Genomic DNA, 15,359 nt, shown 5'->3' with positions numbered 1-15,359 from the left:
GTGAGGACATGTAATTTTTTGATTGAGATCATGAACCGATTGATGTTAGACCACCACTGAAAACCTGGTGGTCTAACATCAATCGGTTCATGATCTCAATCAAAAAGTTGATAATCTTCACAACCCTATACTGATAATAAATGTAATGATGTAACAGAAAAGTTATAACACTAGATTATGTACTGTAAGTAATAACAACAATAAATTGTGTATGTCCAAATAGAAAGCCTCGAAAATTAATAGGTTGACAACGGATTATAATGTGAATGAAGTAAGATGATTAAAATGTTTTTGTTACAATAATCAAAGATAATAGGGTGGTAAAATTAAATGAGGTGATAACAGAAACATTCATGAATAAAATCATGAGGAGATGAGAAATAATTGCAGAGAGGGGGTGATCGGTTGAATTATTTGAATCGATTAGATGTTTAAGAATATAAACCTTAACCGTGTTCCTCTCATCCTTTGGGACATCTTCCCTTATTCTAGTTGCAAGCAGGCACTGGCTACGGTTCATATAATTTGCTCCATAACAGCAGATGAGCTGGTAGCAGTACATAGTGGTGATCAAACAATAGAACTTATTTTTTACGGATACGGAAAACAAGTTTTTAAAAACGAACGTTAGTCACAGCATTTCTATGTAAAACAAACTTTTTATAGCTGTCGTTAATCTGCTTTTAAATACATCAGAAGTTTAGTCACCTTTAAATTCCAGATTCATGTAAAGTTATTTCATTGAAACGGAGTGACCGAATTTTTCGCTCTAACTGCCTTTCATGTTATACTGTATAAAGTGAATTGGATATCTATTTTTAACTAACGTCATTCTGAGGAACGCAAGTTCTTTATCAGGGGATTCAATACTACAGATCTTTATTTCATATGTTTGTTTATCATTATCTGTAGAAATAGTTACTTTTAACTGAATGACAAACCAAAATGAGATTTTACACTTTCTGAAAATATGTAAATAAACACAAAATGTCTATATGATCAAGTTGTTGTGTGATCAATTATTTGAAACACTATCTAGACAATGAGGATGTTATAATAAAAGTAGTAGTGATTGTAAACTATTTCTAATAGATTCAAGTTACAACAAAAATTATATGGATCGAATGGCTAAGAAAAAGTAGTTATTAATTCTGGTTAGATGAACTATCTTTTAACGCCTTCATCTTTTTTTTAATATACTTATTCCGTTCAATAAATACACAGACTGAGGTCAGATAAATCTTATTTTATGAAATTTTAAGGTATATCCATCCTATAATTACATAATAATTCCCTTTTTGACAATATAGCTTTCTTAGCTTTATTCAAAATATCTCTGAAGGTCATCAGAAGTTAGGCTTTCCATCTATTAAGTTGATTCAAATTTTACCATTGATTCCCTATTTATAATTCTAGCTTAATGATATATTTGTATAATCATAGCTCAACTGTTTTCATCTTTCAATCAGATATCAGTAACATTGAAATGGTATTCACACACAGTTTCCTCAATTCCAGCGTATTCGTACAATTTTTTCTAAATTCTCTCTTGATCAACAATCATCTGAATAGTTGATTAGGAATTGTGAAATACAAAATATTGTGTATATATATATGATGTATTCTAAAAAAAACGGTGAGACTATAATTTACGGACGACCTTTGAGCGACGCTAAATGAGGGTTATAAACCAGTGTGAAGAATTATAATGACGATTTACAGTTGACGATTAAGCTTAGGAATTAGATTTAGGGTTTTTATCACAAACCAACATAAGCTATAATGCCAAAACTTCATTTATCCAAATAGATGAGCAAATTTCGCGCCAAAATTCGAGATTTGTTATCTTATACGTGATTGTTTCGTCCGTAAATTATAGTCTCGTCGAATTTTTTTTACATTCAAAGTTAAGACTTAATATTCATGTTAATAATAGGAGAATTAGACAGAGGCGATTAGTGAATTGTTATGACTATGAATTTCAGTAGTCAATAATATCAATATATGTGGTAATAAAAATTTCTGATAAAAATTGAAACTTAAAAATTATAGTTTATTACACAAATAAGTTAACTCTTGAGAGATAACAGAATAAGCTAAACTCTCCTATATATATATATATATATATATATATATATATATATATATATATATATATATATATATATATATATATCCCTCATTCATTGTGTACGTTGGTAAAGATCAGATTAGTTTAACTGTATTTAAGGCTAGCAGATAAAGTGGACAGATAATATTTTTAAATAATTTCTTGTGATTCAAATTTTTATTTCTGGATAAATACTTTTTAGGTTGTTTGATTTTTACTTAAATGATACAACTAGTCGGAAATTTGGTGGGAAAAGTGGGAACTTTTGACTCACTGATGTTAGAATGCATGATACTTACTTAATTACTTACCCCTGTTATCCTTCATGGAGGAGCATGAACCAACCACCAGGGTTCTCCATTCAACTCTGTCCCGGATAATCCTTTCCAGTTTTTTCCAGTTGCTATTCATCTTTTTCATGTCTGCCTCTTAATTCCGACTCAATGTATTCCTTGATCTTACTCTTTTCTTCTCTTCAGGATTCCAAGTCAGTGTTTTCCTCGTTATGCAGTCTGATGATTTCAATAATATGTGGTCCATCTACTTCCAACATCTTTTCTTGATTTTCTCCTCATCTGGAAGCTGGTTTGTTCTCACCCACAGTAGGCTGTCGCTGATGAGTTCCGACAAACGGAAATTCTGCATTTTGTGTAGACGATTGTTAAAAAATGCTTTTACCTTTTTTATGATAGCTTTAGTAGTTCTCCAAGTTTCAGCTTCATACAGTAGAACTGTCTTGACATTTGTATTGTAGATTCTCACTTTGATATTGGTTGACAGTTGTTTTGAGTTCCATATGTTGTTCAACTGTAGGAATGCTGTTTTTGCTTTGCCAGTCCTCGCCTTTACGTCTGCATCAGATCCTTCTTGTTGATTGATGATGCTACCCAGATAAGTTAAACTTTCCAACCCTTCCAAAGTTTATGCATCATGTGTGGTTGAATTGGTGCTATCTGTGTTGTATTTGAGGATCTTGCTTTTACCCTTGTGTATGTTGAGGCCTACTGGTGCAGAGGCTGCTGCTACACTGGTTGTCTTGACCTTCATTTGCTTGTGTTCATGAAATAGAAAGGCTGGTTCATCAGCAAGGTCTGAAGCTTCTAATTGATTCTGAGCTGCCGATTTTATTCTGTGCTTCACCTCATATGTCGAGGTCTTCATAATCTAGGCGGCCACCAGAAGGAAGAGGAAGGAGAAGAGTAAGCAGCCTTGTCTGATAACGGTCCGTTTTTGGGAAGTGTCTGTTAGCTGTCTTCCATGCACCATTTTGCACTGTAGTCCGTCGCACGGATTCTGGGTGATATTTACGATCTCCTCAGCTACTCACACCATACTGTCGAAGAGGTTTCCATAATGTTCTATCCACACTGCCAAATGCTCTCTCATAATCAAGGAAGTTGATGTATATTGACGAGTTCCATTCAACTGATCGTTCAACGACGATCCGTAGTGCCACGATTTCGTCTGTTCACGACCGATCCTTATGGAATCCGGTCTGAATATTCCATCCGGTTTAGCAACACTACTGAATACCTTTCCTGATACCCATCTGTTCCTCTGTTCTTGAATCGCCGTGATTGTCGTTCCTTCTTTGTCCTTGACCGGTCTCTCTGGTTTATTATATCTCCGTGCTAGTTTATTCGTTGTGTCATATAGCTGTTTCATATTTCCTTCTCTTGCAGCTTTTTCCACTGTCGTCGCTAGTTCTTACATGTATTTTTGCCTGTCATCCCTAATGATCCTCTTCACTTGCTTGTTTGCTTGTGTATATTCAGCTTGTGCCTTGAATTTATCTGCTATCGCTTGTTTGTTGTTAGTTGCTGTCTGTTTAACCTTTCTTTCCTGAATCCTGTCCAGTGATCCATAGAGATTCATTCCTTATGATGATGCATCTTGTGGCCTAGAACCTCCTGACACGTTGACGTTAGTGCTTCTTTGACCCCTTTCCAGCTGTCCTCCATAGTAGTTCCTTCTTCTTTCAGTAGATCTTGTAAGGCATGGAACCTGTTGTCTGGAGTAATCTTGAATTCGTTGAGTTTGTCAGTATCTCGGAGGAGGGCTGTACTGGACATTTTTACTGCTGTTTTCTCAGCTTTTCAGTGTTTCTTTCACTTTAGTTTCATCTTGGAATCTACCAGGTGGTGACCTGAAGCTATGTCATCTACTCTCCTGGTTCTCACGTCCTCCATTGTCCGTATGAGCCTTTTACTGATACAAATACAATCTATCTGGTTCTCCGTGGTGTAGCCCGGTGAGACCCACATAACTTTGAGTATGCGTTTGTGTGGAAATATTGTACCGCCTATAACTAATTTGTTGGATGTACACAGATTTGCGAATCTCTCTTCATTTTCGCTCCTTTCTTCCAGTCAGTCCATGTCGTCCCGTGATATCTTCATACTCGATGTTGTCCATTCCGACTTTGGCATCTAGATCTCTTATTTTGATTGTCAGGTCCTTTCCTGGTTACTTCTCTATGATCGATCGCAGCCTCTCATTAAATTGATCATTATCGTCTTCATTGCTTTACTTGGTGCGTGCATAAAATTGGATGACATTCATTCTAATTCCCTCATTTTTTTGTTTTGGAGGATGCTTTGATGATACTCCATCCATGACATTCCATGCCTATAAGTGCATTTAGTGATTCTTTGGACAGCATTAGATCAACTCCTTGAGTGTGTGGAGCATTTTCCTCCTTGTGAACAGAGTACATCAACATCTCTCCCATACCTAACCTTTGCTTTCCAGCTTTGGTTCAATAGGTTTCACTGACTGCGAGTGCTGCCAATTTGTATCTCTTCATTTTCGTTACTATTTAACTGATCCTCCCTATCTTTCACATTGTCCAGATGTTCCATGTACCTATAAAAATGTTTGCTCTGTTTACTAGAAGAGGCATCGGTCTCGGCTTTTATCATGGGGTGTAATAATTCTTCCTTCAACTCGGAGGGCAGAGTTTACATGGATAAATTGCTTATTCTGATTAGCGTTTTTTTAGCAAGGTTGTTTTCTATGGAATGGGATTGCCGACCCTATACTCAACCCTTCTCCTTTACCCAGGCTTTGGACCGGTAGTAGCCCTAGAAGAGCTACGGATGGAGTTCATAAGATTGAACTGTTTACTCGTGGAGAACATAAGAATGATAAAACTGCAGTAAAGTTAAATCTCCGTTAGGGTTGTTGAATTTTCATACTAAATATACACAATAATTGTTAGTGACTCTTGAAGGTAAGATTGCTTTCAAAAAACTTGTTCATTTCTTTCGAAGATAACGTGAGTGACAGTCACCAGACATTTACTAAATTCCACTTTTATGAAGTGAGTGATTTAGAAAGTAGGCCTTCAATATATCTTTTAAGTTAATGTTGATTCAATAATCAACATACTGGGACAAATTATCCATGATTCCAACAATACTGAGGATAGGATGAAGTTTGACTTCCAGAACATTTTATAGTTAGCGTTAAACTCTTAAACTGTTCGCTTAAACTGTATGATCAATCTTCAATTTACTCATATATGAGTTTGGGTAGCAAATCATCGCGATGGAAGTATCAGATATTCTGTTTATATAACATGAAAATGTTTTAGCACACTACTCATTTTACTTACCGTCAATTTCAGTAGTATATTTAGTTAGGCACACATTTTAAACGAATATGGATTTTTCATATTTGATCATGTTTGTATTGACAGGATCTTGTTTTGTGGTTAACTGTTGGTAATTATCATTTGCCAAGACATGAAGACCTACCAAATACAGCTACTAGTGGTGGACCATTATCCATATTTATAATGCCACACAATTTATTCACTTATAGTCCAGATGCTTTCGGTTGTAATCGATTTTATACTGAATCGGTAAGTTGTTGATTAATTAATCCATTTTTAGAAATAATTATGTTTCTTTTACTTTGTATGCAGACAACATTAGCAATAGATAGGATATTGAGTAAAAATATGTTCCTTATCTTTACCCCAAATGCCCTGGTATGACCGAGAGTGGGATGAACCCGCCCTCCGTCTCCAAATGCTCTCACACGGCCACGCGTATACAGCCTCTGTCAGGGAAGTCCTAATCACTGCCTTCTCATGGCGGGGGTGTTGTTTACAAAAATGAGAGGACGAAAAGCGAATGTTCGGCGCTTTAACCGGATTCCAAACCAAATCAATGTTGCACATGGGCTCCAGTATCATGAGGGAACAAGTGGCGTATGAACCAATCGTTGGTCACCGTCTACCATGGGACTGCATCTCCTCACGATGCTCTACTGCCTTGTGGGTTAGACCTTTAGGTCAAAGGCTCGGGGTGTGATCCCTTAAGAAAACCACCTGTTTCGATCTGGGCACCCGGGCAGTATCACAGCCCACACACAAATCGAATGATTTGTGTGGCGCTTATCTACTTGGTTCCTCCTTCTATCAATTTTTATGTGTTTAAACAAATAAATAAATAAATTTTCTGACAAACTAACATCATTTAGAAAGCCATTTAAAATCAAGTGGAACTTGACAACTTTTTTTGCTCAACTTCGCACCTACCAACCCACATATAGAATAGAAATGAGGAAGATTTCATGGCATGCAAGACGGTTAGTACTACCGAATGCCTGGTTTAGATCCTTTCAAAATAAGATCAGTTCATGTTGAATCAGCTCCTATCAATTTATTTTTATTACCATTATGGGGATTTACGGAGATTGCAGTATTTTAACAGTTGAATTCAATAGCCAAAGCTAGACAACTATTAAAAATCTGGGAGCATTGAATGGGTACTTCGTTCTAGTATGGGACTCCTCATCAGTGCGCATCGACGGTCTCACTCTATAGGGACTAGAACCCAGGATATTTGGCCTGGAGTGCAAACACTTTAACTCTAGACCACTGGTTTGGCATCCAACAGTGTTGATAAAGGGTTGAGCAAGATTGTGGATTGACTGAAGTTAGACATTAGCACCGTTGGATGCCGGTTCAGAGTTGAAGCGTTCTCACCCCATATCAAATGTTTTGGGTTCGATTCCATTTGATGAATGATCGTGGATGCGCACTACTGAGGAGTCTCAGACTATGACGAAACGACCGTCCAGTGCTTCCAAATTTTCAGTGGTCGTCTAGCTTAGATGGACTTGTGAATTCGACTGTTCGTTTTATTTGCTGATTAAAAGGTTTGCTTTAACTTTTGTCAGCAGTAAAGGATTTTATTTATTAGGATTATTCTTGACAGTCTCTATGTATTTCGTACGTTCAGTGAAGTAGATTGTTTGATTGTAAAACTCATTATCCTTCTGTATAGCAGTATAATTGTTGAATTAGTATAGGAATGAGCTGCAGAGAGTATTTGAATGATTTCCAATCGCAGACAAGTTAATAAAGAAGGATCGATTTTTTACTTGAATGATTCTAAAAAGTTAGTTTTTATTTATAATAAACTTTGTTATCTATCAATATAGTCTCAACGTCAGACTTGACCCAGTACTCACCACTTCAAATGTCAGTGTTACAGACTAAGCTATTGGGATTTGTATGATCACCAACTTGTTGAGTTGCTATAATTTGTTTAAGTAGCCCTAACGGCTGATATTTTTTATTGTTACTAATATTTATGGATGACTTTGGCTATTTTATTGACCTAAAGGATACTACGAGTCAAGAATAGAAAAAAACGTGCATTCTAGTTTCGATTCCCAAGTACAGTCAATTTATGAATTAACCTATTACTGAAGGCTTTATATCTACACTAATAATTATCGCTGTGACCTAATGATTAGAATAATTCTTTATTTAAACTAAAACTTGTCAATAAATTATGGAAGAATTGTATTCACTCCATTGGATTAACTAAAATTGATCTAGTTTAGATAAGATGAAGACAATGTATAATAGTTATACATTTTATTGATTAGCTAAACATTGGTAAACTATTCACAAATTTACTATTGAACTCATATTGAGAATCCACTTTTGAGCTATGAATTATTTTAACAAATAAACTTTTATCTTGATACAATATTATGAGTTGATATAATGCGATGATTCCTATTCATTGAATTTATCTACTTCATAAATTAATTTTCAGTTAGATTTATCATCTCAATCAAAAAATTAATAATCTCCACAACCCTATATTGATGATTACCATATGCTCACTAGTGACTAGCTTCGTGAGAGAATTCTCGGAATTCTAGTGAGAAACCGTGACCAATGGAGATAATCAGTATCGGGTAGAGACAGGTATCTACCTCAGTACAATGGAAGATAGTCGTGGAATTTCGTGGATTGGCTGAACTTAAACATTAACACTGTTGGATGCCAGCTCAGTGGTCTAGAGGTTAAGCGTTCGCGCACAAGACCGAAGGCCCTGGATTCGAATCCCGCCAGCAGGATTGTAGATGCACACTGCTGTGTAGTCCCACAATAGGACGAAACGGCCGTTCAGTGCTTCCAGGTTTCCAACGGTGGTCCAACATCTATCGGTTCATGATCTCAATTAAAAGTAATTGATTGTAAGATTTGACTAAAAATGCCAATGTAAAAAGCAATTCAAACTGTCACGAAACCAGTCAGATTTTGAAATATATATGTACGTATGAATATGCTGTAAAATGGTTATTACTCTGTTGAAAATACATGTATGATAGATATTTTTGTTGAATAATCTTTTTCATATTTGTCATTTCTATTTTAATTAGTTGAATGAGTGGATAACAGGACCACAAATGAAAGAAGAATGTCAAATGGAACCAATTCCAATGTTATAATAATTCAAACGATTAGCGCATTATCTTATCTCAAATAAATGTCATTCTAAAAAAACAAACCAGTTTCACTGGCAACATTTGTAAATATATATTACATAACAATTAAGTAACTAAATTCAATACTTATCAGATATATTCCTATGAATTATTTAGTATACAATACATAACATTAGACCATACATTATAGTTTAATATTTTTTGTATTTAGTATTATGGGTATGTGTGGATGATTGGTGAAAATTTGTGTACGCTGTATATGGAGGTCAGATAGAGAATAAAATCCATAGAGAAATAAGTAGCGTTTTTGTCATAGTTTGGAACTGCTTACTCATCAACAATCCTACTGTTATGTCCTTAACTATACGATATCTCAAAATACGATTTCCAAATTTAGACACACTGACTTATATGACCAAACTAATGACGTATACACCAGTACGGACAGCTTAGAGTTCCGATTGGCCCTTTTCCCGCCTAGCCCTATCTGTTAAGTCCAGAATGCCAATATCAGCCTCCGCGATACGAATCATATATTTCAAACACACTGAGTTAATATCCAAACAAATAAGACCACATTACACCATAAAATAGAAAATATTTGTACAAGATCAAGCCAAAAGTGGCTGCGATTGCCACTAATAAATTGGGAATATCTCAAGAATAGTAAATCGTATGATAACAGTCAATAGGTCAAATAAAAACTTGTGATGAAAGGAATATGAATATACATATAATATATTTTCGATTGAAATCATGAGTCAATTGAAGCTAGATCACCATGGAAAACCTGGAAGCACTGGACGGCTGTTTCGTCCTAGTATGGGACTCCTCGGCAGTGTGCATCCACTATCCTGCACATCACGAGACTCGGACCCAGGACCTGTCAGTCTCGTGCTAGGCGCTTAACCAACTAGACCAGTGAGCCAGCATCCGGTGGTGTTAATGTCTAACATCAACCAATCCATTGTACTGAGGTAGACACCTGTTTCTAACCGACACGGATTAGCTCCACTAGTCACGGCTTCTCACCAGAACTCCGAGAATTTTCTCACGAAGCTAGTCACCATTGGATGCCGGCTCAGTGGTCTAGTTGGTTGAGCGCCTGGCGCGAGACTGATAGGTCCTGGGTTCGAATCTCGCGGGGTGCGGGATCGCGGATGTGCACTGCTGAGGAGTCCCATACTGGGACGAAACGGCCGTCCACTGCTTCCAGGTTTTCCATGGTGGTCTAGCTTCAATTGACTCATGATTTCAATCAAAAACTTAACAATCTCCACAACACCTAAACTTATATTTACCTAATAGTCATACAATAAGAATATTTGTATGATATTAGTCCATACATAATTCCTAACGGTTATCACTCATTTATTCTCGTCCGGATATAACACCGTGACGTAATTTCATGATAATAATAGTCTTGAAAACTTCACAGAATTAAAGTCCCATTCTCATCAGTGACTAACTTCGAGGTAGACTATACAATGGTAAGCTATATTCTGTATAATTGAAAAACTTAGAATACAAAAACTCACAAATATCACTGGATACTGACTGTATTGATCAGGTAGTCTTATTATCTTACATTTCGTCGTCAATTAGTAACATAAAAATACTCAGGAATCTCTTTAAAATAATAAGCCATATTATATTAGAATTAGATATAGTACTACTGAATAATAGTGGTTTGTTTTCATTATAAGTTCAACGTTTCACTATTCGATTATTATTATTATTCGATTTTTATTTATTATTAATCCAAATAAACAGTAAGAATCCCTTTCTTTTATTTGGATATAAATGAAGATTACTAGTTAGGAAAAATGATGACAGTAAATTTTCTGCTTAATGTTATGGTAATCTATGCTTTATTAAATAAGGAGATAGAGCTAGTCGAATCTTATAGCTATTTAAATTATATTTGACAATTACATGTATAGAAAAAAAATTTTTTTTATACTATTGTAAAAGTGATTTAATTCAGTAGTAAATGTTTGTTGCTAATCAATAAACTATCATTTCATCTGTTAATTATTTAGACACTATTTGGATTCAATCTTCTCTAAATAAATATTTTTTTATCTGTAACTAACCAATTTCTGATGACAGTTCTCTTTAGAGTATAATTAAAGAGCCAATCGAAACTACAATAACATTAGAGAGCATAATTTTATTTTTGTTTAAAAACGGATGCTGATCTAATAACTGTCGAATTAACTAAATTTAGTTTACTGGATATTTTCATTAGTAAATGATAATCTACTTTTCACAAATTCCAAAGTAGTTATTCTAATCACTTACGGTCAGTTGGATCAAGGGACAGCGGCAGAACTTGGTAGGTTAACTTCGGAGGTCTTTACCGATGACGATCTAGTCTTAACAGTGAATCTGATTGATATAATAGGTAGAGTTTGGGAGTTGGCCTCGATCACTGGTCGTCTCACTTTATAGGAGAGGAGTACATTCTTCAAATATTAGCTTCTATCATCATTTAACGCCTAAGAGAACTTGTGAAAAGCGAAACTAAGTCAGGCTGACTTCGAATCTGCACGCAAACATACTGACTACATTATTCATTCTCCGTCAGATTTTAGAATATAAGCATACCAACGACCGAATGTAGCTGTATTTCTTGGCCTTAAGGTGGGACTCAACTCCGGTATCCGAGAGATTATGTTGGAGTTTGGGAGTATAAATTACCTACTAAATACACAAAAAATCGAAACCTCCCACTCAAACACGATTTGTCGCCGGAATTCTCAACTCCAAGTAGTCTTCGTCAGAATTGTTCACTATCTTCTTTTTCATCTCATACATTTCTCCCTAGAAATCACACTTTCTTCATCTAACTTTCAGGGATTGATCACTTACCAAAAGGTCCACTTATGAACTTAAAGTACGCAGATGACATAGTTATATTCAATGAAGACACTGACCATGGAGTCCTTTGGTAGCCTTGAGTAACAATCCCAGCATGTCTGAAGTGTTTCTCTTCCTCTTAATCTAAAATGCTGCTTCACGCTGATCCACACCATTGCCTACATTGATTATTTTTGAGTGAAGTAGTTGAGTAAGTTGATCAATTCGTTAATGATTGGAGCTTCATTAGCACTGGTGAGCTGATATTTGAAAGAATCTCGGTGCTGAAATTAGAGAGTTCTCTTGAGTTTTGCCAAATTACGTCTTTGTGGCTAAGGTGAGAGGTTTATCTGCAAGCGAAGCCAGGAGTACACTGCGCAGTTGTTTTTTCTCTATTTTATGACTATGAAAAACAGCTTTCAGGGATAGAAAACATTAGTAAGAGACTAATATTCGACTACAGATGCCTTCTGAGCTTTGCTGGTGTATGTTGAGGTCACCCAATAAGCAAAGCTGAGGTACAGCAGAGAAGATAGAAAGTTTGTTGATTAGGTTAAATATCCATCGACTGAGGTGGTTGGTAATGTGTTACATGTGATTACCAAGAGAAACATAAAATTAACATTTTTCATTATTGGATATACATATATATAACGCATCGAGTGTACTTACTTACTTACGCCTGTTACTCCTCGTGAAGGAGCATAGGCCGCTCACCAGCATTCTCCATCCAACCCTGTCCTGGGCAATCCTTTCTAGCTCCGTCCAGTTGTAATTCATCGTTTTCATATCTGCTTCTATTATCCGACGCAATGTGTTCTTTGGCCTTCCTCTTTTTCGCTTCCCTTCAGGATTCCAAGTTAGGGCTTGCCTCGTGATGCAGTTTGACGATTTGCGTAATGTATGTCCTATCCATTTCCATCGTCTTTTCCTAATTTCTTCTTCAGCTGGAAGTTGGTTTGTTCTCTCCCACACAAGGCTATTGCTGATGGTATCCGGCCAATGGATGTTGAGTATCTTGCGTAGACAGTTATTTATAAATACTTGTACTTTCTTGATTGTGGTTGTTGTAGTTCTCCAAGTTTCAGCTCCATACAGTAGAATTGCCTTGACGTTCGTATTGAAGATTCTCACTTTGATATTGGTTGAAAGTTGTTTTGAGTTCCATATGTTCTTCAATTGTAGGAATGCGACCCTTGCTTTGCCGATCCTCGCCTTTACGTCTGCATCTGAACCTCCTTGTTCATCGATGATGCTTCCCAAGTATGTGAAGGATTCCACATCTTCCAGAGTTTCGTCATCAAGAGTGATTGGATTGCTGTTTTTCGCTTTGAATTGGAGGACCTTGGTTTTCCCTTTGTGTATGCTGAGGCCTACTGATGCAGAGACTGCTGCTACACTGGCTGTCTTCATCTGCATCTGTTCGTGTGTACGTGATAGGAGGGCTAGGTCATCTGCGAAGTCCAAATCGTCTAATTGGTTCTGAGCTGTCCATTGTATTCCGTGTTTTCCTTCAGATGTTGAGGTCTTCATAATCCAGTCGACCACCAGAAGAAAGAGGAAGGGGGAGAGTAAACAGCCTTGTCTGACTCCGGTCCTTACTTAGAATGCGTCTGTCAGCTGTCCTCCATGCATGACCTTGCACTGTAGTCCGTCGTATGACTTCCGGATAATACTGACACACTTCTCAGGAACTTCGTAGTGTCGAAGAGGTTTCCATTATGTCCTCCTATCTACACTGTCGAATGCCTTTTCATAATCAATGAAGTTGATGTATAGTGATGAGTTCCACTCAACTGATTGTTCGACGACGATCCGTAGTGTTGCAATTTGGTCTGTGCACGACCGATCCTTTCGGAATCCAGATTGTTGATCTCGAAGTTGGGCGTCTACTGCATCCTTCATCCGGTTCAGCAACAATCTGTTGAAGACTTTCCCTGGTATTGACAGTAGTGTAATGCCTCTGTAGTTTTCACATTTGCTCAGATCTTCTTTCTTTGGAATCTTGACGAGGTGTCCCTCCTTCTAGTCCATCGGCAATTGTTCCTCCTCCCAAATCTTTTTGAATAGAAGATAAAGCATGCTTGTGGTTGCTTCGATGTCTGATTTCAGTGCTTCAGCTGGTATGTTGTCGGGTCCTGCTGCTTTCCCGTTCTTGATTTGTCTGACGGCCATTCCAATTTCTTCCGTAGTTGGTGGATTGACATCTATAGGAAGATCTATGTGTGCTGCTTCGATGTCCACTGGATTCATTGGAGCCGGCCTATTCAGGAGTTCCTCGAAGTATTCTACCCATCTGTTACGCTGTTGTTGAATTTCGGTGATTTTCCTGCCTTCTTTATCTTTGACCGGCCTCTCTGGTTTACTGTATTTCCCTGATAGTTTCTTCGTTGTATCGTGAAGCTGTTTCATATTTCCTTCTCTAGCAGCTTTTTCTGCCGTCGTTGCTAGTTCTTTCACGTACTTCTTCTTGTCGGCTCTAATGCTCCTCTTCACTTGTTTGTTTGCTTCTATGTATTCAGTTTGTGCTTGGACTTTCTCTTCTCGTGTTCGGCTGTTGTTTATTGCTGCCTTCTTGTTCTTCCTTTCTTTGATCTTGTCCAGTGTTTCTGTAGAGATCCATTCCTTATGATGGTATTTCTTTAGGCCCAGAACCTCTTGACACGTTGAAGTCAATGTTTCTTTGATGCCTTTCCAGTTGTCCTCCATAGTAGTTTCTTCTTCTTTCAGTAGATCTTGTAAGGCTTGGAACCTGTTGTTGAGTGCTATCTTGAATTCATTGAGTTTGTCAGTATCTCGAAGGAAGGCTGTATTGAACCTTTGTAGTTCTGTTTGTCCACTTGTCCAGTTCTTTTTTAGCTTCAGTTTCAAATTGGCTACAACTAGGTGGTGATCTGAAGCTATGTCAGCACCTCTCCTGGTTCTCACATCTTCCATTGTCCTTCGGAATTTTTTGTTGATGCAAATATGGTCTATCTGGTTCTTTGTAGTGTGGTCCGGTGAGATCCACGTAGCCTTGTGTATACGCTTGTGTGGAAATATTGTGCCTCCTATGACCAATTTGTTGAATGCACATAGATTTGCAAATCTTTCTCCATTTTCGTTTCTCTCTCCCAGTCCATGTCGTCCCATAATATCTTCATATCCAGTGTTGTCTATTCTGACTTTGGCATTTAGATCTCCCATCAGAATAGTTAAGTCCTTCCTTGGGCATTTCTCAATGATTGACTGTAGCCGCTCGTAGAACTGATCTTTAATGTCGTCGTTGCTATCATTGGTGGGTGCATAACATTGGATAATATTCATTAAGATCCCCTCCTTCTTTGTTTTCAATGATGCTTTGATGATTCTGGATCCGTGAGATTCCCATCCTACAAGTGCATTTCGTGCTACTTTGGACAGCATAAGAGCGACTCCCTGAGTGTGTGGAGCATTGTCCTCTTCGTGACCGGAGTATAGCAGCATCTCTCCCGTAGCTAACCTTTTCTGTCCAGCTTGGGTCCAGTGGGTTTCGCTGATTCCCAGTACTGCTAAGCTGTATCTCCTCATTTCCATTGCTATTTGACTGGTCTTCCCAGTTTCCCACATTGTTCGAACGTTCCATGTACCTATAAAAATTTTGCTCTGG

The 15,359-nt window shown here is 37.2% G+C and overlaps 1 protein-coding gene across 1 annotated transcript in view; it reads left to right on the top strand.

Moving 5' to 3' along the window:
• The window catches only part of ABP1_1 (actin binding protein), a 30,311-nt gene extending 17,836 nt beyond the window's left edge, over positions 1–12,475 (top strand). The window contains exons 6-7 of the mRNA XM_051212029.1: positions 5,811–5,975; positions 8,804–12,475. Coding sequence (XP_051073308.1) covers positions 5,811–5,975; positions 8,804–8,872 — 234 coding nt within the window. The 3' untranslated portion in view covers positions 8,873–12,475. The remainder of the gene's footprint in view (positions 1–5,810; positions 5,976–8,803) is intronic.
• The last annotated feature ends 2,884 nt before the right edge of the window (positions 12,476–15,359 follow it).

This window comes from Schistosoma haematobium, chromosome 1, assembly GCF_000699445.3.
Source record: "Schistosoma haematobium chromosome 1, whole genome shotgun sequence".
Lineage (NCBI taxonomy): Eukaryota > Metazoa > Platyhelminthes > Trematoda > Strigeidida > Schistosomatidae > Schistosoma > Schistosoma haematobium.
This window is presented reverse-complemented; position numbering and strand designations above follow the sequence as displayed.